Raw genomic sequence first — 27437 nt, 5'->3', positions numbered from 1 at the left:
GGGGGAAAATCCACCTCTACCCCCCCCCATTCGGTACCATGCCATATCGTGGCTTTTGCTGAAATGACGCCACTGGTCTCGTAGCCTATTGGAGTGTGTGTGTGTGTGTGTGTGTGAGTGAGGGAGAGTGAGAGTGAGTGCTTTTGTGAGCCTGCATGTATGATGTGTCTCTTTCTGGTACCCCAATAATCTTTTTTGGCTCTCAGTCTCCGACTGCCCTAGCAGGATCCGGGTCTCATATCCTTCTCACCTTTTTCACCCCGACCTGTTTTCATGCCTGCATTCAGATGAGATTTATCATACAGATACTACAGATGTCAATACATCTGCACCCAATGCAGTCAATGTTGTTGACTTTGCTAACAACTGACTGCCAATGTATTTAATCTATCAATGTGGCCTACATATTCTTTGCCTCCAGTCCATCTGACTGCAGCTCATTCAATATCAATACACACATGGAAAGGTGTTAGGATAAAGTGCACGAGACAAGGGTTTTAAATTAATACATTTTATTTATGTTGTTTCGAATAAAAATTATTTCAAACATCATGTTCTTCTCACTTCTGATCTGCTGAGGAGCAAAACAATAGTCAGCATTAATGATTAAATCTTCAATGAAAACATAATTTAACTCAAAACATAACTACTCATACAATATGAATATATACTGTAGCTACATCCGTATTGTTTTTACAAAAAATAAAAAAGTAAGGAAATATTGACTCATGCACAGGGTTCCTACAAGTTTCAACAAGTCAAATTTACGACCTTTTTTAGACCTCTTTGAATATACTTTTAGACCTAGTCGTGGCACTGTATGATAGCTTTTTGTCATCCTGCCGTAGCTTTGTTCGCCAATCATTTCTCCCGGGGGCAACGAATTGGCATTTTTTTTGTTCCAGCTTGATTCATTTCCACGTAAATAGATGTGGTCGGACTGATTTCCTTGCAGGACAATCAATTTTTTTAGACCTAGCACCTCATTCTTTAGACCTAATGCCTGAAACTTGAGACCTTTTTAGGCCTTATAAATCGGATTGCTGGATTTTAGACTGAGGCAGCTCAGGAAATTCCACCTTCCAAAGACCACGCTGGTGAATTTCTACACGGCCATCATTGAGTCCATCGTCACCTCCGCCATCATCATCTGGTTCCCCGCTGCAGCGGCCAAGGACAAGGCCAAGCTGCAGCGGGTGATACGCTCGGCGGAGAGGGTGATTGGCTGCCCTTTGCCCCCCCCTTGAGGCCCTGTTTAAAAGTAGGGCTTTGGGGAGGGCCAGGAAGATCATGGCTGACCCCGCACACCCAGGACACGGTCTCTTCGCCCCGCTCCCCTCAGGCAGGAGGGTGCGGTCCCTAAAAACTGTGAAGGCCCGACATACACACAGCTTTTTCCCCACAGCCATCCGGCTCCTAAATGCCGCTGGGGCCCCCCCCCCCCTGACCTGACCCCTATCTATCTACCCTCCCTCCACCCCCACCCAGAGAGCTTTGGACTGTCTGGATATGAACACTTGAACACTTGATCTCTGCACTTTATATTTATATTAATTATGACTCTTGCACTTTGATGTTGGTTTGCACTGTCTTGTCCTGTCTTGCACCTGTCCTGCTGTAAACCGTGCTCCATTGTTCCAAACCAAATTCCTAACATGTTTACATGTCATGGCAATAAAAGTCTTCTGATTCTGATTCTGAAAGGCTTTTTAAGACCAGCGCGGGAACCCTGCATGCATACCTTGTGAATTACCAGCACATGTATGTATGGTTATGGTATGAATGCAAATATTTAACCAATTACACAAGACCTAATGGAGCTCACCTGCAGCACAAGAGTAGATATATTCTGTCTCAGCCTGGTCGCCTAAGTGGAACAGAGAGGTTTGTTAGTCTCAGTAAATGAACACAAGTGTTGAATAAAATAGACTTTTGTTGAAGTTGTTGTTGTTGTGAGGATTAGACATCAGTTTACTTGGCTGGTAGTAGTCGTAGATCTTGACCACTGCTGGCTTCAGGTTCTGTACAGGGAGATCCTGTACGATGTCCAGGTGGTGGTTGATGGGAATGCTGGGTAACTGCAGAAAGAATCAAAACTATTATCAACAGCTGGAGGTTACCGAAGATGTCCACAGATGTATGTTAGTTTGAAGGACGATCTGCTGTGAGTTTATGTGTCCTTTTTCAAAGGGATAGGGGTCATCTCACCTGTTCCAGGTATATTATAACGTGATCATCTTTGGTTTCAACACGATCCACCAAAAGGGCCTTCTTCAGCTGTAAGGACCAACAATTCACTGATCACTCATGTTGTGTTTGTCTCCACAGATTAACGACATTTGGCAGAAGGCAGAACGCACGCTACGACAAAAACTCACGTTTGCCAAAGAGTCTGGGTCAGGGGAAAACCCAGACAGCATCTTCACATCCACAATAACCATGTTGGTCGTCTCCTCCTTGCCTGCATATCTGGACACATAAAGAGAGAGAGAAAACACATGATAAATAAAGAGAGAGAAAACAAATGATACTACATCAAAGTTTAACAGTAGATCAGCCCTCTTTACAATGCTCAAGCTGCTATTTACACACAACGACCACTAGTTGTCCGCTTGTAAATTAGCCTGCCTCCTACACAGAAAAACTACAAAATAGCTTTTTTCTTATCCTGATGTGATTTTGAAAATGTAAGGATACTGGGTGGTAGAACGCACATATCTAGGAAAAGTCATGAAAGGAGGGTCCTGAAATTTGATCGAGTGCAAAGATAATATTTTTCTTTACTTTACTCACAGGGGTCAGATGACCCCTCATGGCTGTTCGAGTGTTAAGGTTGACAAGAGCATGCAATGACCAAGGTATCAGATACCTGGATTAATAACAGGTTGAGTTTACTTCCTGTTACTGAAGCAAAGATACAACCTTGGGTATAACCACATAACTTATTGGTCGAGTCTTCTCCCAGAAACAGATGCTCTAAAGTAACAAATGCTCTAAAGTAACAGAAGCTCTAAAGTAACAGAAGCTCTAAAGTAACAGAAGCTCTAAAGTAACAGAAGCTCTAAAGTAACAGATGCTCTAAGTAACAGAAGCTCTAAAGTAACAGATGCTCTAAAGTAACAGAAGCTCTAAAGTAACAGAAGCTCTAAAGTAACAGACACCTGATGCAAAGATCTGTCCTGTGCCTTCCTGTAACTCATCATGTGACCTGAGGATGTGAAAGGCCTCTACCAACGATGTCATATCTACGTATAGTGACGTGACAGTCTGATCATTTGGTCTGCATGTCGGCAACCAATTTCAATGTTCAGACTTTTATTTTGAAACACAGAACTACGTTTCAACGTTGTTGAGAATCACAACACAAACTCGCTAGTCAAGCCAATGTGAGTACTCCCCACTGCTACCTAGTTAACTATAACACTACTTTACACAGTGTGCGAATTAAATCACGGTGTGCGGGGGAGCCCAGGGATTAAAGCCCCCCCCAAAAATCTCCTGACGTAAAAAAAAATTCAGGCCAAATCGGGGCCGGTGGCTTTCCGTGCGCAAAGCGCGCGTGCGATTTTCCGTTCTACGTTCTAATGCTTTGACTTTTCTTTCGAAAAATGTGAATACATTTCCGCGTTGTCGAAAATCAATGACACATCGCTAGTCAACTAACACGGCTTGTTTTGTGAGCCTGCTAACAATGTAAAGTAGTGTTGTAGTTAACTAGGTAACAATGTAAAGTAGTGTTCTAGTTAACTAGGTAACAATGTAAAGTAGTGTTCTAGTTAACTAGGTAGCAGTCCAATCCATTTCGCTGCTGTATTTTGGCTTGACTAGCGAGTTTGTGTTGTGATTCTCAACAACGTAGTTTCACCCTTTTCCATAGTTTGGAATAATACATGTGTGGACTGATGATGTAGCGCAGCCTAACTTATTCTAATAATTATTTAACATAGTTTTATTCTGATAATGATTCCCCCCTCCTCCCCTCCTCCCAGACTTACAAGGTCACATTATTATTGGATTGGTTGTTTGGTGCCGGGTGAAGTTGGCTAAACATTTAACCTGCTAGCTAGCAAGAGAAACATCATGTCACTCTCCAAAGGTCTAAAGAGGAAAGTTGACGGTGAAAACAGGGCATTTAAAGAGGAATGGACAGCGAACTATGCGTTCATCCTACCTGGTTTCATCAATGCAAAGCCGTTGTGAGAGACTCGCATTTTCCGTGCTCACAATGAATGTTCCCTTCCACCTATACATGCGAGTCGTCCTTTTCGTCAATGAATGTGATAAAGACGCGCTAGAGGAATCGATTGGTGCATAAAAACCTTGAGAACTGCCGGATTAAAGTGACGTCCATAATAATAATAAATAATAATAATACATTAGACTTATAGCGCTTTTCTAGACACTCAAAGACGTCCATATCACCAGATAGCCAACAAATAGTGACCGATGGGAGATGCCAGTTTTCTCATTAAGTGAGATTTAATAGCCTAATATTATTTTTTCTATTTTTAATGAATGGCTCATTGTAATTATTATCCCTAGTAATGTAGCGTGTTTGCTCTGTCATTAAATGTTTTTCAGGAGCATAGGCTAAGCAGATTCAGCTTCTTCTTTTTTTTGCACCGATTTAGTTGTCAATGTTTTTCATAAAATTAAACTGCATTTGCTTTGTTACTGTTCACATGTGTGGTGCAGTCACATTCACATAGCCTATAAGTAAACATTAAGTTTGAATTATTTACTGAGCTGGCGTTACTTTTTTCAAACCACACACCGCATGTCGGCTATTTCAGCACCACGCGTTGTCCACCTACTTATCACTATGAGGGGTTCAGCGTCAGTGCACCCCGCTGCAAGTTACTGTCGCATAGTTGTAGCCAATAAAGGCCTATATGTAGGCTATAAAGGCTATTATATATCATTTATATACCTAATACCAACATCAAAATAGATTGTATGCCTCTACAAATCATATTACACAAGGTAAAATCCGTCACAACTTGGAATAAATCCATCGCAATTTAGAATATTTTAGAGCTCCCCCAAAATTTCACAAACCATGTTTCCAGGGGAGCTCATGTCACCACTAGGGGAGCTATAGCTCCCCGAGCTCCCCCTTATTTCGCACCCTGACTTTACATTGTCAGCAGGCTCACAAAACAAGCTGTGTTAGTTGACTAGCGATGTGTCATTGATTTTCAACAACGCTGAAATGTATTCACATTTTTTCTAAAGAAAAGTCCGATCATTACATCAGATCCCGATACGCGGACCAAAGCATTAGATCGTGTCACAAATGTCTACTGCCACCACACCACCACAAAGCATTGAAGTTGTACATGTGGGGACGGTTGGTTCTTACAGGGATTGGAGTTTCAGGGTGAGTCTGGGTCTCAGAGAGTTGCTGTTGCACTCAGCCTCTGGCGTCACCTGAATGCTGAGGGAGGTGCTGTCAGAGGGAGTAGGGATGTTGTAGTGAACAGCCACCTGGGAAACATGGAAGATTAAGTCAACCTGCCCTCTGTGGATGTCAATGTCTCATAACATGGGAGATTAAGTCAACCTGCCCTCTGTGGATGTCAATGTCTCATAACATGGAAGACTAAGTCAACCTGCCCTCTGTGGATGTCAATGTCTCATAACATGGAAGACTAAGTCAACCTGCCCTCTGTGGATGTCAATGTCTCATAACATGGAAGATTAAGTCAACCTGCCCTCTGTGGATGTCAATGTCTCATAACATGGGAGATTAAGTCAACCTGCCCTCTGTGGATGTCAATGTCTCATAACATGGGAGATGAAGTCAACCTGCCCTCTGTGGATGTCAATGTCTCATAACATGGGAGATTAAGTCAACCTGCCCTCTGTGGATGTCAATGTCTCATAACATGGAAGACTAAGTCAACCTGCCCTCTGTGGATGTCAATGTCTCATAACATGGGAGATTAAGTCAACCTGCCCTCTGTGGATGTCAATGTCTCATAACATGGAAGATTAAGTCAACCTGCCCTCTGTGGATGTCAATGTCTCATAACATGGGAGATGAAGTCAACCTGCCCTCTGTGGATGTCAATGTCTCATAACATGGAAGATTAAGTCAACCTGCCCTCTGTGGATGTCAATGTCTCATAACATGGAAGAGCAAACATCACATTTCGTAGAAATGTTGACAATTATAATCTTGAATCAGTAACCATTTCATTGAGAAGTAAATACACACAGACCTTTAATAAAATGGAAATATTCACCTTTAAAAATCTAGAACGGTCAGTAATACAGAGGATTTTGGGTACATCTCACGATGCCTTATCACAAATAAGCCTGGATGTTTCCTTTAGAAACGTTGATGGAATACCCCCCTGGTCAATGTCAAAGTGGGGTTTTAGCCCCAGGAGGGGAGCTGCTCCACTGACCTGCACTGAGGCACAAGCACTGCCCTTCACCTCCAGGCTGTACCTCCCTGACACGTCCTGCAGCGCCCTCTCCTGGTAGAGGAGCTTGTTGCTGCTGTTCACATCAAACAGCTGCGTTTCCCCACTGGGAGGCGTGACTGTTACTGTGCTGGCGCCCTCGGGGCTGAACACCAGAGTGGAGTAGAGGGCCAGAGCCTGGAGAGCTACCACTGTGTCCTACACACACACACACACACACACACACACACACACACACACACACACACACACACACACACACAATACCTTTTTGATTGAATAAATAGTCTCAACTCAGAAGTTTTACTCGTGATCTATTTCAACCAAATTCTTTAAAGTCAAGATACTTCAGGGAACAAAGCAGAGCAGGTACCTGAGTGGAGGAGAGAGGGGGGGGAGCAGGTACCTGAGTGGAGGAGAGAGGGGGGGCAGGTGGAGGTACCTGGGTAGAGGAGAGAGGGGGGGGCAGGTGGAGGTACCTGGGTGGAGGAGAGAGGGGGGGAGAGCAGGTGGAGGTACCTGGGTGGAGGAGAGAGGGGGGGGGCAGGTGGAGGTACCTGGGTAGAGGAGAGGGGGGGGGCAGGTGGAGGTACCTGGGTGGAGGAGAGAGGGGGGGAGAGCAGGTGGAGGTACCTGGGTGGAGGAGAGAGGGGGGGGGCAGGTGGAGGTACCTGGGTGGAGGAGAGGGGGGGGCAGGTGGAGGTACCTGGGTGGAGGAGAGAGGGGGGGCAGGTGGAGGTACCTGGGTGGAGGAGAGGGGGGGGCAGGTGGAGGTACCTGGGTGGAGGAGAGAGGGGGGGGGCAGGTGGAGGTACCTGGGTGGAGGAGAGAGGGGGGGGGCAGGTGGAGGTACCTGGGTGGAGGAGAGAGGGGGGGGGAGCAGGTGGAGGTACCTGGGTGGAGGAGAGAGGGGGGGGGAGCAGGTGGAGGTACCTGGGTGGAGGAGAGAGGGGGGGGGCAGGTGGAGGTACCTGGGTGGAGGAGAGAGGGGGGGTGGGGCAGGTGGAGGTACCTGGGTGGAGGAGAGAGCGGGGGGGGGCAGGTGGAGGTACCTGAGTGGAGGAGAGGGGGGGGGGGCAGGTGGAGGTACCTGGGTGGAGGAGAGAGCGGGGGGGGGCAGGTGGAGGTACCTGGGTGGAGGAGAGAGGGGGGGGGCAGGTGGAGGTACCTGGGTGGAGGAGAGGGGGGGGGGCAGGTGGAGGTACCTGGGTGGAGGAGAGGGGGGGGGGCAGGTGGAGGTACCTGGGTGGAGGAGAGGGGGGGGGCAGGTGGAGGTACCTGGGTAGAGGAGAACCCTCCTCTGGCGTTCTGCTGGCGGACCAGCCACCTGACGATGCGCGAGGCGTAGCCCAGGTCTGCGCTGGTCAGAGGGGCGGAGCTGAGAGCAGCCAGCAGCACGTAGGAGCTGATCTCCACCGCCAGAGAAGAGGAGGAGGAGGAGGAGGTCTGAGACCAGTGGAGAAGACCCCCTGAGGATGCAGGAACACGCACACACACACACACGAACACACATGCGAACACACGCGCGCGCGCGCACACACACACACACACACACACGTAGACTTCATTGTCACTTTTTAATACTTATTATTGAATTGTTATTGCTGCTGTTGTTTAGCGTGGAGCAAGATCCCAAAGTGTCACTCTGTCTATTACAACTGTGTGCCATCTAAGTGACAGATACATTTTAATTAGATTTTTGGATTTTGATTTGAGACTTTTAGTTAAGGGTTTTAGTTAAACCATTTATACCTTCCACAGTGTTTGTGTAACATTTCACTTTGTGTGAATTTCTAGTAGTGAAGTCAAGTAGTGATGGGAACCATTAGGCCAATGAGGGCTGGCATCTTTGGCCAGTAGCCAATCAGAGCAGGGCTCACCCTCAGTGGAGGCCTTTTTGTTCAGGTGCTGTAGAAGAAGGTCCCGGGTCTCCATGTCCCCTGCCAGAGTGAAGGTGTAGGCCAGCAGAGCTGTGGTGTAGGTGTTGCTCAGGTCACTGACGGACCCCCTCAGGCAAGACAGGCTGTTGTTTACCACAGGATCCTACAGCACCACAGAGAAAGAACACCCTAGAAGGACATACTACGATACACAGAGAAACACAGGAGATAGAACACCCTAGAAGGACATACTACGATACACAGAGAAACACAGGAGATAGAACACCATAGAAGGACATGCTACTATACACAGAAACACAATGTCTACCAGCCGGTACCACTACTATGTGTGTGACATGTTCTAGTTTTTGGTCCGCATATCGGCAACCAATCAAAATGTTCTGACTTTTATTTTGAAACACAGAAGTACGTTTCAACGTTGCGAGTTTGTGTTGTGATTCTCAACTAGTCAAGCCAAAATATTGCAACGCAATGGATTCGGTGCGTAATCCCCACTGCTACCTAGTTAACTAGAACACTACTTTGCATTGTTAGCAGGATCACAAAACAAGCTGTGTCAGTTGACTAGCGATGTGTCAGTGATTTTCAACAACGCTGATATGTATTCACAATTTTCGAAAGAAAAGTCAGGAAAAAGTCATTACATCAGATCCCGATACGCGGACCAAAGCATTAGAACGTGTCACATGTTAACAAAACTTAAATTCCTTACATTAAGAGTGTGCTCTAGTCAGCCTACAGCAGAGCAGCTTAACAACTTGTCCAGAGACACATTCTAGTTTTTGGTCCTCATATCGAGATCTGATGTAATGATCCGACTTTTCTTTCTAAAAAAATGTGAATACATTTCAGCGTTGTTGAAAATCAATGACACGTCGCTAGTCAGCTAACACAGCTTGTTTTGTGAGCATGCTAACAATGCAAAGTAGTGTTCTAGTTAACTAGGTAGCAGTGGGGATCACGAATCCATTGCGTTGCAGTGTTTTGGCTTGACTAGCGAGTTTGTGTTGTGATTCTCAACAACGTTGAAATATTAGTATTTCCGTGTTTCAAAAGAAAAGTCTGAATATTTTGACTGGTTGCCGATATGCCGACCAAAACACTAGAACGTGTCACAAAGGACTTGTCCAGAGAGTCAACGTACCGACACTGAGGTGTTCAGCTCCAACTTACCAACACTGAGGTGTTCAGCTCCAACTTACCAACACTGAGGTGTTCAGCTCCAACTTACCAACACTGAGGTGTTCAGCTCCAGCATTGAAGCAGTGATGTAGGCCGTCAGCGTCACGTCATCAGTCACCCCTCCCTGTAGAACAGGATGAATGAATGAATGAATGAATGAATTTGATATACAGTAGTACAGGTACCAAACAACGAAATTTGGGAGGGGGGGGCTCCCCTGGTGCTAGGAAAGAAAAAAAAAAGAAAAAGAAAAAAGAAGGGAAAGGAGCTGGTTTACATAAATAAAGGCTATGTACACTATCCACTATACTATACTGTACAAATAAAACACTGTGCTGTACTCTATGCTATGCTATACCTATTCTAACATTTCCTATTCTCTGCAACCTTATGTAGGATGATGTCATCACACCTTGACCACAGTACTGGATAAAGGAAGTGGTTGTATGAACCACGCTCACACAAGTAGCCTTGCCTGATACCTGGAGACCTGTGTTAGATCCCCCAAGCTGACGCCTGGGCTTTAGCTGAGCAGTAGAAATACAACTCCTAGAACCTTCTAGTACCTTCATTCTGTTATTGAAGAGCTTCCCCATGCTCTGGAAACAGCCGTTTGGTTTTTGCCGTTTCTCCAACCAGACTCTGGATTCTTTTGTTGTCGCTGGGTCGACGTAGATGAACGACCTCGCTCTGCCAAGACATCTGAAGACAAAAGCAGTCAGCCTGAGGAAAGAAGAAATCTGCATTTCAATGATCTGTCATTAATACAATACCGTATTATTAGCTATTATAAATGAAAGGACAACTCAGCAATCGTGTGTCACTTCATGTGCAGAACATGCTGCCGTCAAAGTTCTCACCAAGTGTTACCAGAGCCTTGTCCAAACGTGCTGAAGGCACCATCATGATGCTTGTAGTTCAACTGCCGCTGGTATCCTGTGTTTTAGGGCGAACCATATTTCCACAGATGAGGGAGTGTCTATGCTGTAGCTAACATTATAGACGCGGAAACAACTTCTCAACTGTAGGAATCGTTAGTGTTGCAGACTCTCACCACTAGCAAGAAGGAGTGTCTATGCTATGCTAACATTCTACATGGGCTACATTAGCATTGCAGACTCTCACCGCCAGTCAGGAAGCGGGTGGCCTTGTCCTTGATGGCTGCAGTGAGCTGCTGTGTGTCCCTCAGGTACTCCAGGATGTAGATGTTGGGGGCCAGGAGCGCCATGTTCTGCTCTCCACACCCATACGGCATCTGCAGCATCCCGTCCAGGTTCTGGAGGGCCCGGCCCAGGATGTCTCCTAGTGAGGAACACGGCACGTGAGACCCCCTGGAGAACTGGTGTCTAACACTAGAACAGCCATGGATGGGGTCACGGTGACCCTGTGAGTAAAACAATAAGACTATCCCTTTGTTCGCGATCAAATTTCAGGACCCTGCTTTTATGACTTTTCTAGATATGTGCATTCTACCACCCAGTATCCTTACCATTTTCTAAATCACATCAGGATAAGCTAGTACATAGTTTTTCTTCTGTGTAGGCAGGCTAATTTACAAGAGGCGCCAACTAGTGGTCTTTGTGTGTAAGTAGCAGCTTCCCCATCCTAAAGACTATGAGGCGGCGCTAAGAGTAGGTGAAATAGGCACGGCTGTCCTAGTGTTAACCACCAGCACCATCGGCCATCTCTAAACCAAACATATGGCAGTTTGTTTTACCCAGGACTGACAGGGAAGCTCTGGCAGATCCATCAATCACAACCTTGGGGAGTTGAAGCTCCACCTCCTCTGTCAGAGCTTCACCTGGAAACAGGAAGAGAGAGTCACCACCGAGAGGGAAGGAGAGACATCGTTACCAGGGAGGGAGAGGACAAACATCTGCACTATTTGCACCATGCTCTTTATTCTAGTATATCTTTCATTGTATGTACATTTCATTCTTTTTTGTTTTTTATTTCATTATTTTTAGTTTTTTATCTTCCCACTTGCTTTGACATTTGATGTAAACATGTGTTTCCCATGCCAATGAATCCTTTTAAATTTGAAAAGAAAGTACATAGTTTTCTCTTCATCCCTATTTGTACATTTAAACACTGACCATCAGTTGGACACATCAACCAGCTGTGGGTGTTGGTCTGCTCAGTCCCTTCAGCCTGAGAGAGAGAGAGAGAGAGAGAGAGAGAGAGAGAGAGAGAGAGAGAGAGAGAGAGAGAGAGAGAGAGAGAGCGAGAGAGAGACCAGTTACACTTTCAACTAGCTACTAAAACAGGACCAATATAGCCAGTGATATTAATCTTTATTGATACAGTTATTTGACTGCAGATGTGTTATTATAACACACAAATCAAGAGTCTCTTTTAAATTTGGTCTGTTGAGTGTATTTCACTACACCTGTAGTACCTACCTTCACCACCAGAGGGCGCGTGACTACATCGATGCGACCTCTGTCCGGTACACTCACGATCTCATTGTCACACGCGACATGTGACACCACAGCCTCTGCGCTCACAGTCACGTTCAGAACCCCTACACACATTTACACAGAGTCAATCTCTCGTTACCATGACAATGACAATACTGAGATGGCTGCACATCCCTGGTTAATGTGATCACTCTATGACCTTTGCACTACTGATGTTTACAATACCCTCTTTTGCACATTTGCACATGTCTCCTGATATAGCTTCTTTTATACTTCTGCACATTAGATACTGTACCTAAACTACCACACTGTACAAGCTACCTAACTGTATATAACCCATAACTGTATATACCTATAAACTACACTGATGTTTACAATACTATCTCTCACTGTATATTGCATAGTTACCCATCACTACCATTCTTGTTCTATTCATATCATGTTATTACCGTATATCACTATTTGCACTTTTGGTTGGATGCTAAGCTGCATTTCGTTGTATAGCACTTGTACTCTGCGATGACAATAAAGTTGAATCTGATCTGATCTGATCTAATCTTCCATTAGATTAATCTTTCCTGAGAATACAACACGCAGGCCTGACAGTTACTGTTACAGAGTCAACAAAGCATACATCTGGTAATGATAAAGCATATGTCTGGTAACGATAAAGCATATGTCTGGTAACGATAAAGCATATGTCTGGTAATGATAATGCATTTTTATTTATTTTATTTTATTCAGGGACAACGCACATTAATCAACATTAATATCTCAATCAATGTAAATGTGCCAGGGTTAGCTATAAGGGCTAAATTGCACCTGCAGTCCCTGAGCAGGAGCATACTTAAAAGTTACATTAAAACGGATTATACAGGACACACAATATCAAATAAACAATAACAAATTACCAAAAAAACAACGTTATCATATTGCTACTATACAGGTAATCAGTTAGTAATGTGTGCAGATTTGTTGAGATTTTATGTGATGTTGCAGTTTAATTTTAAATGTATGATAATTACTATGGTTCCTAATACTAGTAGGGAGTGTATTCCACATTTTTGCGGCTCTTACGGAAAATGTTAAATTTATATGGAACAGCACAGTCTCGTCTGGTTGCTGACCGTGTTACCCGTGACTCCTTAACAGTGACGTATGCACCTAAAGGAGGGGGAGCTAATCCATTAAGTATCTTAAATATGAGACACATGTATGTATATTGTTTAAAGTTCTCCATACTGAACAGATTATACTTGAGGATAATGTGACAATGATGATGACTATTAGGCTTTTTATCCAAGATTTTCAGTGTTTGTTTGTAGAGTGATTCAATTGGTTTTAGAATAGTGAATATATAGTGAGTATATGTCTGGTAATGATAAAGCACATGTCTGGTAATGATAATGCATATGTCTGGTAATGATAATGCATATGTCTGGTAATGATAATGCCGTCCATATGTCTGTCAGGGTTTTCCTCTGTGTCCTGCCAGGGTGCAGGTAGTGACTAGGTGTGGTTTCTATGACAGGGTATATACAGGAATCTTGAGGTTAATTTCAATACCTTCCTAAGACTTTTTAAAGACCTTGTAAATATTTTTCCAGACCTCACCGCCACTTCGAGCTGTAACCGTTGACATCAGTGACACCTTTAACTTAACAGTTTTAGTTCGCAATAGACTAGACCACTATCATATAACACAATTTCAGGTTCATCTTTGTTTTTTAATAAAACTAATAAATTCACAAACTTTTACTAAAAGTTTTTAGGAGTCAAACTCTTTGGACAGAGTCTAATTCCGAAAAATACCTACAAAATTCAAGACCTCATAAAATCGTGATAAGACTTTTTAATACTCATTGACTGCCAAAGACGCCAATTGGCGTCTTATAGAATAGTAACGTTGACTGCCAAAGACGCCAATTGGCGTCTTATAGAAAAAGAAAAAAAAAATCGCGGGGATCGCGTTATTGACATGTTCTACACCTAGCGAGTGAATTTCAGACTTGGGTGTAATGTATTTCGGTCCCAGATGGGGGCAGTAGTTCGATAAAAGCCTGGAGAAGGAAGTGGCTTGCTGTGGGTTGTAGTAATGGCGAAACGGATCAGGGTATGTGCCAAACGCGGCGCGGAGCATTGCGACGCGGAGCATTGCGGAGCATCGCGGAGCAGCGCGGCCATCGCGCGACTCTTCAAACAGTTCAGAGTCGGATGATACAGAAAAAGTGCAGAAAAAAATAAATAAAAAATTCTGCAGAAAAAGCTCGTTTTCTCTGTTTATTGGTCAAAATCAGGTGTTTTTGCTGAAACCACCCTATGTTCTACGGCCGATTTCTAAACACTCAAAGAGGCTAGAAACAAACTTTCTTTTTCTGATGAAAGAAGAGAGTCTAAAGTTTTGGTAGATATGTTCAATGTTTATGTAGTCCGAAAAGTCAATATTTGGTGGGTCTTCAAAGTTCAGCGAAAATGCCCCAAAAGTCTGGCAGTGTGGAGCTCTCCGCTCTGAACATGGCTGGCAGTCAAAGAGTTGGGTCTTGATTTTCGCAAAATTGATTTATCAACTTTTAATACTTTTCAAGACACCGCGGATACCCTGTATGAAGACTGGATCAGCAGTGTCACAACCATTTGGCATATGGGCAATTTCATCCTTGGGTTTAGACCCAGCGAGTCTAAGTGAAGACACTCTCACTGTCCCACCATCACTTTTAAATCCCACCTCAAAACCTACCTGTTCTCCCATGCATACAACCTCCCCTACCCATCTCCCCCAACCCTGGCACCCCCCCTACCCCCCCCTGGACATTGCTGTGTTAATTGTTCCCTGTTCGTTAACTCTGTGTTCTATGTGCTCCTGTTATCTGTTGCTTGTTGTTTCTGTGTTTTCTGTTCTTCCCATATTGTCAGCGTCTTTCAGCGCCTTTGAATTATTATTATTACTATTATTATTACTATTACTATTACTCTGCAGGATGACGGTGGGATGGCGGCTGGAGACTCACCCAGGGCAGAGGCAGCTAAGGTCCAGCTGAAGGTCTTTCTTCCACTGGCGCACAGGCAGGAAGAGTACTGGAGCCCTGACACGGGTGTGAGAGTGTAGTCTGAGGAAGGGCCGGGAGTCACAGACACCTGCCAGAGAAGACCACTCGTAAGACAATGTGGAGAATTACTCCAAATGAACAATGAGACAACAAACTTCTTTGGAATTAATTGAACATAAACCCTGGAAAACTAGCCTTAATGGCCAATTGTTAGTCGAATTTAACTAGCTAGCTAGACTATCTGCAACAGTACAGAAATATCACAGTATTCCTTCTTAACTTTCTAGACAACCTTGTGTGTATGATGTAGTATTGTCAGCTACAGTAGTTAATGAACCATTTTTTTTTCAACGCTTTAAAATCACCGACATTGTTGAGGTATAAACATTAATCTTGAATTATAACAATGAAACGTGTATATCACACTATTACGTATCAAAGGTACAAGAGTCAACACAATGTAAACACAACACAGAGCTCCACCCAGGATGCCGTGCAAACAGTACCATGATGCACTTGGGCAGGTAGTTGAAGAGGGTGGCCTTCAGCTCAAAGTGCTCGCCCCGGATGATGGAGAAGGGCAGGGTGAGCTCCAGGAAGAAGGGCTGGAAGACGGTGAGCTCCGTGGGAGGAGCCAGACCGAAGCCCTCAGGGGACAGGCAGAACGCCTCCGTCTGCCAGGTGGTGATGGTGTCTGGGACAGTGAGGGGCACGTCGGCTGAGCCTGACTCTCTAGAGACAAACACTTCATGTGATACAGAGGTTGACTGTCTAGAGACAAACACATCATGTCATTTAGGACCACTGATGACGGCAATTACATAACTGGAATCTGCGCAGCTCTTCTCGCCTTATACCCCACTTCTACAAGGTTGGTTAGGCTACCTACCCGACTTCTACAAGGTTGGTTAGGCTACATACCCCACTTCTACAAGGTTAGTAGGCTACATACCCCACTTCTACAAGGTTAGTTAGGCTACATACCCCACTTCTACAAGGTTAGTAGGCTACATACCCCACTTCTACAAGGTTAGGCTACATACCCCACTTCTACAAGGTTGGTTAGGCTACATACCCCACTTCTACAAGGTTAGTTAGGCTACATACCCCACTTCTACAAGGTTAGTTAGGCTACATAACCCACTTCTACAAGGTTAGTTAGGCTACATACCCCACTTCTACAAGGTTAGTAGGCTACATACCCCACTTCTACAAGGTTAGTTAGGCTACATACCCCACTTCTACAAGGTTAGTTAGGCTACATACCCCACTTCTACAAGGTTAGGCTACATACCCCACTTCTACAAGGTTGGTTAGGCTACATACCCCACTTCTACAAGGTTAGTAGGCTACATACCCCACTTCTACAAGGTTAGTAGGCTACATACCCCACTTCTACAAGGTTAGTAGGCTACATACCCCACTTCTACAAGGTTAGTTAGGCTACATACCCCACTTCTACAAGGTTAGTTAGGCTACATACCCCACTTCTACAAGGTTAGTAGGCTACATACCCCACTTCTACAAGGTTAGTAGGCTACATACCCACTTCTACAAGGTTAGGCTACATACCCCACTTCTACAAGGTTAGGCTACATACCCCACTTCTACAAGGTTAGGCTACATACCCCACTTCTCCAAGGTTAGTTAGGCTACATACCCCACTTCTACAAGGTTAGTAGGCTACATACCCCACTTCTACAAGGTTAGTAGGCTACATACCCACTTCTACAAGGTTAGGCTACATACCCCACTTCTACAAGGTTAGTTAGGCTACATACCGCACTTCTACAATGTTAGTTAGGCTACATACCCCACTTCTACAAGGTTAGTAGGCTACATACCCCACTTCTACAAGGTTAGTAGGCTACATACCCACTTCTACAAGGTTAGGCTACATACCCCACTTCTACAAGGTTAGTTAGGCTACATACCCCACTTCTACAAGGTTAGTTAGGCTATATACCCCACTTCTACAAGGTTAGTTAGGCTACATACCCACTTCTACAAGGTTAGTTAGGCTACATACCCACTTCTACAAGGTTAGGCTACATACCCCACTTCTACAAGGTTAGTTAGGCTATATACCCCACTTCTACAAGGTTAGTTAGGCTATATACCTCACTTCTACAAGGTTAGTTAGGCTATATACCTCACTTCTACAAGGTTAGTTAGGCTATATACCCCACTTCTACAAGGTTAGTAGGCTACATACCCCACTTCTACAAGGTTGGTTAGGCTACATACCCCACTTCTACAAGGTTGGTTAGGCTACATACCCCACTTCTACAAGGTTAGTTAGGCTACATACCCCACTTCTACAAGGTTAGTAGGCTACATACCCCACTTCTACAAGGTTAGTAGGCTACATACCCCACTTCTACAAGGTTAGTAGGCTACATACCCCACTTCTACAAGGTTGGTTAGGCTACATACCCCACTTCTACAAGGTTAGTTAGGCTACATACCCCACTTCTACAAGGTTAGTTAGGCTACATACCCCACTTCTACAAGGTTAGTTAGGCTACATACCCCACTTCTACAAGGTTAGTAGGCTACATACTCCACTTCTACAAGGTTAGTAGGCTACATACCCCACTTCTACAAGGTTAGTTAGGCTACATACCCCACTTCTACAAGGTTAGTTAGGCTACATACCCCACTTCTACAAGGTTAGTTAGGCTACATACCCCACTTCTACAAGGTTAGTTAGGCTACATACCCCACTTCTACAAGGTTAGTAGGCTACATACCCACTTCTACAAGGTTAGGCTACATACCCCACTTCTACAAGGTTAGTTAGGCTACATACCCCACTTCTACAAGGTTAGTAGGCTACATACCCCACTTCTACAAGGTTAGGCTACATACCCACTTCTACAAGGTTAGGCTACATACCCACTTCTACAAGGTTATTAGGCTACATACCCCACTTCTACAAGCTCCCATATCCATGTCTCAGGGAAGAACGTACGGACTGTCTGTATGGGTGGTGGTTCTCCTCCTGGTCTGCTAGCCATTCCCATAATACTAGGGTCACTATCTTCAAGCCTAGTTATATAGCCTACGTAAACATAATTCCATATATTAGCATAACAAACTGACATCTTGAATTTCATCTGGTTACATAACTGGTGTCAATGGTGAGAGTAGGAAGAGATAAACTTACTTAGCCCATAATGATACTCTTTCCCTTTATACGTTAGACATGAAGGCGTTCTGGTAACTAAATTAGTTGCCATCTTCAGTCCCATGTTCTTGAGAAATGAAATTCAAACAGAAATAAAGCACACATTACTACATGAATGAGAGTTTAAAAGTTGAATCTAATATTTATGAAACATTTTGTATTTGGCCATATCGAAGTTCATGTCCACCCTGTACTCCAAAACCATAAATGGCCTCTAGGTGGTGCTGTAATAGACAACAATCTACGGCTCAGTCCTGCCGCCACATTTACAGCTAAATAAGAAGAAGCAGAAGCAGAAGTGGATTGGATTCACTGTTCTTGTTTGCCGTAGGCAACCGGTAAGTGATAATGACTTGTAAACACACTTTCGTTTTAGGACATGTGTTCATTAAATGATGTGTAGTTATGTGTTTTTAGCATGTCGATGTTCTCTCAACATGTTGTGATGTTATAAAAAGGCAGTAAGACGTTCGTAGCTCTGTACCACTGTTAGCAGCTAGCTGTTAGCCGCTAGCTGTTAGCAGCGTTTGTAGCTGAGGTTTCATTAGAGTTACTTTTCTCCCATTCTGTCGCATTCCAACATTCAAATACTCATGTCGTCTTGAATTTCTTCCCTAATTCAATGTATGACAATAATGTGAAAGCTTGCAATCTGTAGTTTCAGACTATGCAAAAAAACTGAAAAACTACTTGTGGTTTATGATTGGTTTATGGTTTATGATTTCACCAGCTGGTGTCACCATTGGTTGAAAACAAGATGAAGCAATTTACCTGAAAAACCTCATAGGCTTCCTTTTTGTCACCACGTCCTGGGCGTGGGCGTATCCATGGTGGGGACGACCTTCTTGGTCTCCGTATTGGTCTCACCCGTAAACACTCAAAAGGATCTTCAAGGTCATATGGAACACGTGACACCTTCGTCACTGGTAACAAATCGAATATCTATGGAATAAAAGATGAGATGGAATTACCAGATTAATTATGAAATCTTTCTCACCTGTTGGTATTTATGTCACCTGTTGGTGCGCATGGGATGAGAAGAGGCATCGGCACACTCAAGACTGTGCATAAAAATCGATGTTTTTTTATTGCGCAAGCAATAGACCTGAACGACCGAAAGCTGCAATAGACCTGAACGACCGAAAGCTGCAACAGACCTGAACGACCGAAAGCTGCACAATAAATTTTTTTTGAGTGTGCGGATGCTTCTTCTCATCCCATTTGATACTCTTCAGCTCCAGCACCTGAGCTGAATCTGATTACGCATTAGCAGTGATATTTACACTATTTTACCTGTTGTACCCGCAAAAAGAGCTCCATTACTTCTGATGACAATAAAACGTTATAAAAAGAATAACTTGTTAATTAAAGTTCTACAAAGGGTTTGAAAATGTGCATTGCAAGCATTTGTCAACGCATTATACAACATGAATAACAGTGCATGACCTATGACCTAGTATGACCTATCAAGAGTCTACAACAGAATAATAAACAGTCAATAAACTACTTATAACAACTTTATAAATGGCGGTGCTAAGTCAAATGACCCATTTCTATGAACCAATGTGGTGTCCCCTCCAAGCCCAGTGACCTGGCAGGCTGGTTCTCTCCTCTGCTGATGTTCTCTCCATCAGCGTGGCTCCGTTACCTTGTCAACGTCCAGCTCCTGGCCCGGCTCCTTGATCAGAACACTCTGGTCCACAGCGCTGAGGCCACAGAGGGAGCCGGGCAGAGACGTCACCTGCAGGGTGTTCTGCTCCCCCGGGACGGCCCTGGAGGGGGAGTACTGGACCTGGACCTGACACACACAAACAGCACTGCTCACTGCCATAACGCCCTTTCTGTTTATTTTATGAAAAGAGACCACTTCGACTGTACACAACATTCTATATTTATGTCTATGACACACACCCACACACACGCACACACACACACATACGCACACATCCACACACATACATCCACACACACCTTGTGCTTGAAGCATTTCTCCATGGGGAAGTCCCTGCTGTCAGCGATGACAGTCTCGCTGGGTAAGATGACGTACACCAGGACCTGAACCACCGGGGACATATCTGGAGACACTGCCAACTTTAAGGTGATTTCCCCCGAGGTTACTGCAACATCAGAGTGTGTGTCAACATCGCCATACAGGACATCTTTGAACATGCTAACATCAAAGAGCATGTCAACATCGCCATACAGGACATCTTTGAACATGCTAACATCAAAGAGCATGTCAACATCGTCATACAGGACATCTTTGAACATGCTAACATCAGACAGCATGTCAACATCGTCATTTTTATTTTCTTAAGATTGTTGTCTTTATTTGCACTTGACACCACGGACCTCATTGTCTCAGCTTGTTTTATAGCATTTTCGCTTTTTAATTTGTCTAGTGTGTAATATTTGTGATTACATGTGTATATATGAATATGTTTTCTGTTTTTGCACCTTCAGAAGAACCACTACAATTTCATTGTATAGGCAACTGCACAAGGACAATAAAGTCTATTCTATTATATTCATACAGGACATCTTTAAACATGCGAACATCAGACAGGACATCTAACACTCAACAACTCTTTTCTGAGGGAGAATCCTGCTCTCTCACCTGGACTGTCAAGTACATCAACCTTCAGGAGTCCTTGATGGACAATGGCCCCTCTGGATAAGACCTAGAAGAGGGACAGTGGTATATATATACAGTATATAAATAATATAGTGGTATATATATATAATATAGTGGTATATATATATATATATATATTAAGCCATGATTGACGTCTGTACATCAGCCATTATGTTTCAATGCAGGCAACAGACCTCCGTATCTCAAGTAATTCACGTTTGCCTAGCGAACTGCAGTAACGTTAACACATCAAGATACGCGAACACAGCATTATTCCCACATTATTCCCTTCAACTAAAGGATATTTTTCTATATATCCCCCAGTTAAAGGTTGGGGGGGTTAAAACTTAGTTGGATATGAATCCAATAGAAGACCTTTGAGATGTGGTAGAACGGGAGATTCACAGATTGAAAGTGCACCTGAAAAATATGCAGGAATTGTGTGCTGCAGTCATATCATATGGACCAGAATCTTGTGGGATCAATGCCATGAATAGGCTGCTTTGAGAGCAAAGGCCCTACCCAGTATTAGTATAGTGTTCCTAATAAAGTGTACGGGCAGTGTATATTGTAGCCAAGAAGGGATGCACTTGATCAACAACAATACTCAAATAGATTGTGGCATTAAAGCGATGATTGTTTAGCATTAACCCAATGTGTGCCTAGAAAACATTCCCCACACCATCACACCACCTCCACCAGCTGGGACTGTTGACACAAGGCAGGTTGGGTCCATGGATGTCCACAGGTGTTCCTAATAAAGTGTTTGGTGACTGTATATTTGCCATTCAGCTGACGTTTTGTATCCAAAGCGACGTACATTGCAGTGAGAGCATACATTGTTCAGTATGGTCCCAGCGGAGGTCTATCCACTAGAGAATATCTGTTGTGTTCCTTCTGGTTCTATGGTTGTCACAGCCCGGTCCTGATGTTACTCACCAGGTAGAACAGATCCACAGAGCCCATGGCCACGGTCTCCCCCACGATGGTGTACTCAATGATGATTGGCTCCTCTCCCTCACACGGCAGTGATTGGTCTCTCTCCTGGATTTCCAGATAGCTGACTGTTTTACTGTGAGGAGCGGCAGGCTGGATCAAGGAGATGGTTAGTAGCCCACTGACAAAATATGGGGTCCTATACGAATAAGAGTCCATTTGTTGTGTGCCGCTGATCTGTAAGGTAACAAAAGGGAGAAATGTTTTAATTAGTCCCAATGCTAATGTTTAGCACCGTCTTTCCCCCACAAAAATAGGTCAGAATCACACTTACTCTCAGTATAATATCTGCTTCAGGCATATCAGTTGTATTGACAGAGAAACTGGCAATGCCTTCACTGTCTGTGGTGAGGTTCTGCAGGAGTTTGGCTGACCACCTTTCACCCTCAAGCAAGTAGACTAACTTGTCAGGTATAGGTGTGTTATTGTAATGAACCACTTTAACCTGAGGAAAAGGGGGAAAGTATCTCATTCATGTTATACATTTCAATGTCCCATCAAGTGAAACAGGATTCGTGCACAGCAACACATAGTAAATTGACACAACATTCATCATAGTGTAAATGTACAACAGGAAAGGAAAGTCAATTATATTTGAACTCACCTTGCCCTCTACAATTGATCCATGCGTATAAATCTTAGGAGTCTCAACAAATGAAAGCTTTCCAATCTCATAGGTGAGCGAAATGCGTTTCTCTTGTGAACGTGAAATACCTGTGAAGGGGAAACATTATAATGTAACACCAATTGAGAAACACCTGCCGTGGGGAAACATTATAATGTAACACTAATTGAGAAACGCCTGTTAAGGGGAAACATTTTAACAGCTGGTCCATTTCTCATACCAAACATCACTCCCTCTAAACACAAAACATATAGTATTGATCAGAAATGCATTCCATTACATTGCTGAATATCCATGTAGTAAAACGGTTATTAAAGTTGTTGGGCAATGTTATGTATTGTTACAAAGCAGAACAAGGGACCGCTTTTTTTTTTTAAAGGAAAAAAAAGAAGCAAAATCAACTAAGATTTCTAATGCATTTTTTTGTGTCTACGAAGTGATTACAGAATGCCTTACCTGTCCCCTCCTCCTCTACCCTGACATAGAGATTAAGGCTGTAGTCTTGGATGACTTTCTCATTGATTCTTTTTAAAATTGACATGTTGAAAGCAAAGGAGCCACAGCCAGATCTGTCCAACTGGAAAAAGCAAACAATTTAAAAATATTGCTTTTAATTTCAACCTCATCATCATCATGTACAGAGTTGAGATGTTGGCCAAAGCCATTCCACGGGCCAGTTTTTTCAGAATGGATCAAAGTAAGTTCCAGTAATATTTTTATATTTAAGTTCCTCCATTAGATTCAGTTTACCTTCAATAAAAAGTAACATTTGCAACAAATTTCATGGAATCCAGTAAACATCAGTGGGGTTACATACTGTAGCATACCACTGCATATTATGCTATCATGCACATAGATTCCATAACAAAACGAGGCATGCACCAAATCTAACGGGGGATCATTTTGATGAGGATTACATGTTGTGAGAACCTTGCGTCCTTGTGACGCTAGTGTCAGGGGGGTAGACAGACCTCTACTGATGCATTGTGGCAGGGGTTCAATTTAGCAACATTTTTTAATGTATACCGCACACGGCACAGCCCGAACTCAGCTGTCCCAGGGACTAGCTGGCCATACGTGTACCTAGGGAAAGAATCACAAAAACGTATGATAAATAGACTTTGGATTTCTCAAATTTTCAATCAATCTAATATCATAACCCAACACTTGGTTGAAGTATCTGGGGTTCATAGTGACATAGTGAATGCAATAATAAATAAAAAAAATACTACAAAATAATAAAAAATCTATTCATTATTTTTAGTCAGACATTGTATTGTGAACTTCAAAACAGTAAGGTACAGCAGACTTACGTGGCACAGATTTTAACTCTGAATTCCTCTTGACCGACGCTGGCTTCTCCAGCTGCCTTCAGTTTTACATCAAACTTTGGCAAAACTAAAGATAAGACACATCAGTGAGCCCAGATATTAATATCATCTATCGTCAACTTCTTAAAAGAATGGATTAACACTAGAACAACCGTGCCTTTTTTACCTACTAAAAGAGCCGCCTCAGGGGCCCCTCTTTACAATGCTCAAGCTGCTACTTCCACACAACGACCACTAGTTGGCCGTTTGTAAATTAGCCTGCTTCGCTCACAGAAAAACAGCAAAATAGCTTTATATTATCTTATCCTGGTGTGATTTTGAAAATGTAAGGATACTGGGTGGTAGAACGCACATATCACATCACCCCCCCCCCCCCCCCCCCCCTCCCCGTTCGCTGACTCTGTGTTCCATGTTACTTGTTGTTGTTACGTGTCCCCATGTGTATCATATATTGTCAGCTTCTTTGAGCCTTGGAAAAGCGCTATATAAATTTAATAAATTATTATTATTATTATTATATCTAGGAAAAGTCATGAAAGGAGGGTCCTGAAATTTGATCGAGTGCAAAGATATAACATTTTTCGTTACTCACAGGGGTCAAACTACCCCTCATGACTGTTCTGGTGTTACCGGTAAGTCATATTTTATCCTCATAGGAGCCAACGGACCCCCATGGGCATCCGAAGTGATAAAGAGTTTACCTCGATCAATTCTCTTCATCGATATCACATTTTTTTCACAACTTTGCATGCTATACGATGCCACCATTTTTTTTCCAGAGACGGTAAACACGGCCTAAGTCACATCCAGTTTTCTCCAACTGGAGAATGTGTCATGTCCGGTTTCAACGCCAAATTTCCATACCATTGGTCGGCCAACTCAAAAAAAGAAAAAAGAAAAAGAAAAGAAAAAAAGAAATCTGATACATGAGAAAGGTCAAAGGTCAAAGATGGTGCCAACATATCTCCAAATGGCCTAAACATATAGGTGTCCGCCTAAACATACCTGTACTAAAACAGGTACAAAGTTGCATTTGCTCACATTACTAGCATCGACTTTGGCACAAGTACTAATAAGACCCTGGAGTACTGATTCCTAGATGATTTGGGCTTCGTTATCAGGTTTCCAAGGTGATATTCACTGTAAAAGCTGTTGTTTCTTTAGGCGGAGACTGAATTTTAGATTTTTTATAATGTTCTAGCTCTATTTACTCTGACACAGTAACATAGATTTTGATTCTGACACTTCTACAGCCACCCCACAGGTGTTAGCTTTCATTTGATAACAAGATCATTATGAAGGCCCTTGTGATTGTGGAGATATTCTATATTCACTGTGGGCATGTCATTTCGAGCAGAAAACCAGAAAAATGAGGTGGATAAGAAGAGGTTATATATAGCCTATATATTATTTAAAGTCATGTTTCATATTTTAAGTCATATTTTCAAGTTTTGAGAAAAACGGAATAAACTGAACCCAAATGTGTATTTTGTTTTGTAAATGTTTGTAAAATAATATAGAATATATGATATTTAGGCAACAACATAATTTGACTTAAGCCATTATTTTAAGAAGGTGACGATATACAGGATATTGATGAACTAATTCAACACATGATACATATGGAAGGTGAAAGAAAGTAGCTTGCACAACAAAGTACAACAGCTCAACTTACCATACTCTTCTACTTTGAAGCCATGGCGTATTTTATTCCCATCGATCCACACAATAACATAATAGGTTCCCTTAGGTGCCTCAGAGGTCAAGGAGTGAGAAAGTTGTAATATTTTGGTTCCATTGGAAGTGGTGTTCACCCACTGTCTTATCCTGTTGCCATTTGTATCCTATGTGGGCAAAAAAGATTGTAAAAACAAGAAGCTGACAGATGTTCAACACTTGTGCTAATGGAATAAGACGCCTTATGTTGCATGGTACAATATAGGCTCCGGTATTTACAGTGACTGCCATCATCAAGACAAAGAACTACAGAGTCTTACCTCAAGCTCCACGATGTCGTACTGTAGAGGGGAAACATAGAGGTTAGAGGTTAAAGTTCAATCACTCACCACATTTCCCAAACAGCAACAAAAGAGTGTCAACTTCTACAGCTAGTAGCAGTGTGAACGTCAGTCACATCATGTAGTATTTCTACCTGCACCTCTCTCAGTGCAGATCTTGTCCTCCTCAAAGCAATGATGACATGCAGGGGTTTACTACACTTAATCTAACCTTTAAAGCCTAAATCAAACATACAAAAAAAGGGGGAATCCTTGCATATACAAATCTGAATTGAAGCTGTTGACTCACACACAGACAGTTTGAACGTGGACTCACTTCATATTATATAGACACAGAGACAAAGCATTGGCTACGATACAGTACATGGTGCACGCAACACGAGTCGTCTTCTTTAGGCAAGTGCTGTCGTGGGGCTTTTACTCAGTAGCCTCTAAAAGTCCCCACAATGCATCACATTCCCATCAGGCCTCTATAGTATGAATGAAGCCTCCCTTTTTTAAGGCCTTAAGTTTTTTGTCTGGTCAGGTCGCTTGAGAAACTCCTGGCTGCCTATGGTGAATGTTTGAAGTCCTAGCCAAACAAACTATGTAAACACAGGTTTCAACGTTAAACATTTCCAACACTCACCTGCTGATTGACAGGTCGAAAACCGACATCTAAGGTGATGACTCTAAAATGCACTGTAGAAAGGCAACGAAAGAGATACCATGTTGACGCAAAACAACTAGACAGTTTGCATTTACTCTGGAGAATAATATAATGACCTCTGACCTTTTAACTTGGACGTCAAGATACCGTAAAAATATCCCTATTACAGTTATACCGAATATTGTGACATTTAAGAGACATTTTCAACAAAGACGTACTCCATCTATCATTGCAATACGCCTGTACAGTTATTACCTGTTTGTCCTGGAAGGTAGAGTGGTTTATCCGTCTGAACAAACGTCATGTTGTCGTAGGGTTTGATCTTGACTTTCCCTTCCTCTGTGGACAGAAATGTGTCGCCACGAACCTCCACCTTGAAGCTCTGCACCAACTCTTTCTGCACTGCAGGGGCCTGTCAGAAACATAGAGTGTATGGATCAACACATTGCTCAAAGGTTTCATCAACATCAACATCCAATCAAAACCAGGTAGAGATCACCAGGACCACCAGAAGGGCCACAGTCGGACACCACAGGGACCTCAACTTGGCATTGAACTGTAACTCAAGAGATGCATTAAGCTGAGAACTATAATCTCCGGAAGGGAAACACTACTTCATGTCTCCTGGACCTGACATCCGTAACCAGGGCTGGACTGACCTGAAACTGGAAGCAGCGGTAAAACTCTTGGTCAGAAGTTTCGTTGAAAAGGACGTTCTTCTCCTCGCCGGCGCCCAGAGAGACGGTCATGACCAGGGACTCGTTGGGCTGCAGGAGGGTGGCACAAAGTCTGGTCTCAGAGCCTGCTTGGATGATTGCAGGGATGGTGACCATGTAAAGCCTACGGAGACAACACACACACACACAGCTGTAAACCCTACCGGTCTCAGTGGTCAGGGTCAGGGTTTACAACGCAGGGCTACTTACGGTCTTGGGGTTTCTTGACAGAAACAAAGCCAGTGAAAACAGACAAAGAGAATCCATCTCCACACCTGAATGCCACACGTAAACAT

General features: G+C 43.3%; 1 protein-coding gene across 1 annotated transcript; it reads right to left on the bottom strand.

Annotated features, from left to right (window-relative positions):
* Positions 1-521: 521 nt before the first annotated feature.
* On the bottom strand, positions 522-27437 carry LOC308173856 (alpha-2-macroglobulin-like; the record flags this gene model as incomplete). Its single annotated transcript, XM_080548911.1, has 33 exons — positions 522-574; positions 1826-1867; positions 1976-2078; positions 2209-2277; positions 2379-2469; positions 5363-5487; positions 6414-6629; positions 7710-7900; positions 8312-8474; positions 9564-9638; positions 10081-10237; positions 10375-10450; positions 10640-10816; positions 11232-11315; positions 11611-11665; positions 11917-12038; positions 14943-15069; positions 15488-15713; positions 17910-18081; positions 18151-18238; positions 19039-19113; positions 19820-19963; positions 20137-20288; positions 20789-20852; positions 21746-21979; positions 22077-22247; positions 22407-22516; positions 25434-25602; positions 25756-25776; positions 26405-26457; positions 26681-26837; positions 27085-27265; positions 27352-27437. The coding sequence occupies 33 exons, from the start codon at positions 27435-27437 to the stop codon at positions 561-563; spliced, it is 3990 nt and encodes a 1329-aa protein (XP_080405037.1). The 3' UTR covers positions 522-560.

This window comes from Nansenia antarctica (assembly GCF_963989245.1).
Source record: "Nansenia antarctica genome assembly, chromosome: 19".
NCBI lineage: Eukaryota > Metazoa > Chordata > Actinopteri > Argentiniformes > Microstomatidae > Nansenia > Nansenia antarctica.
This window is presented reverse-complemented; position numbering and strand designations above follow the sequence as displayed.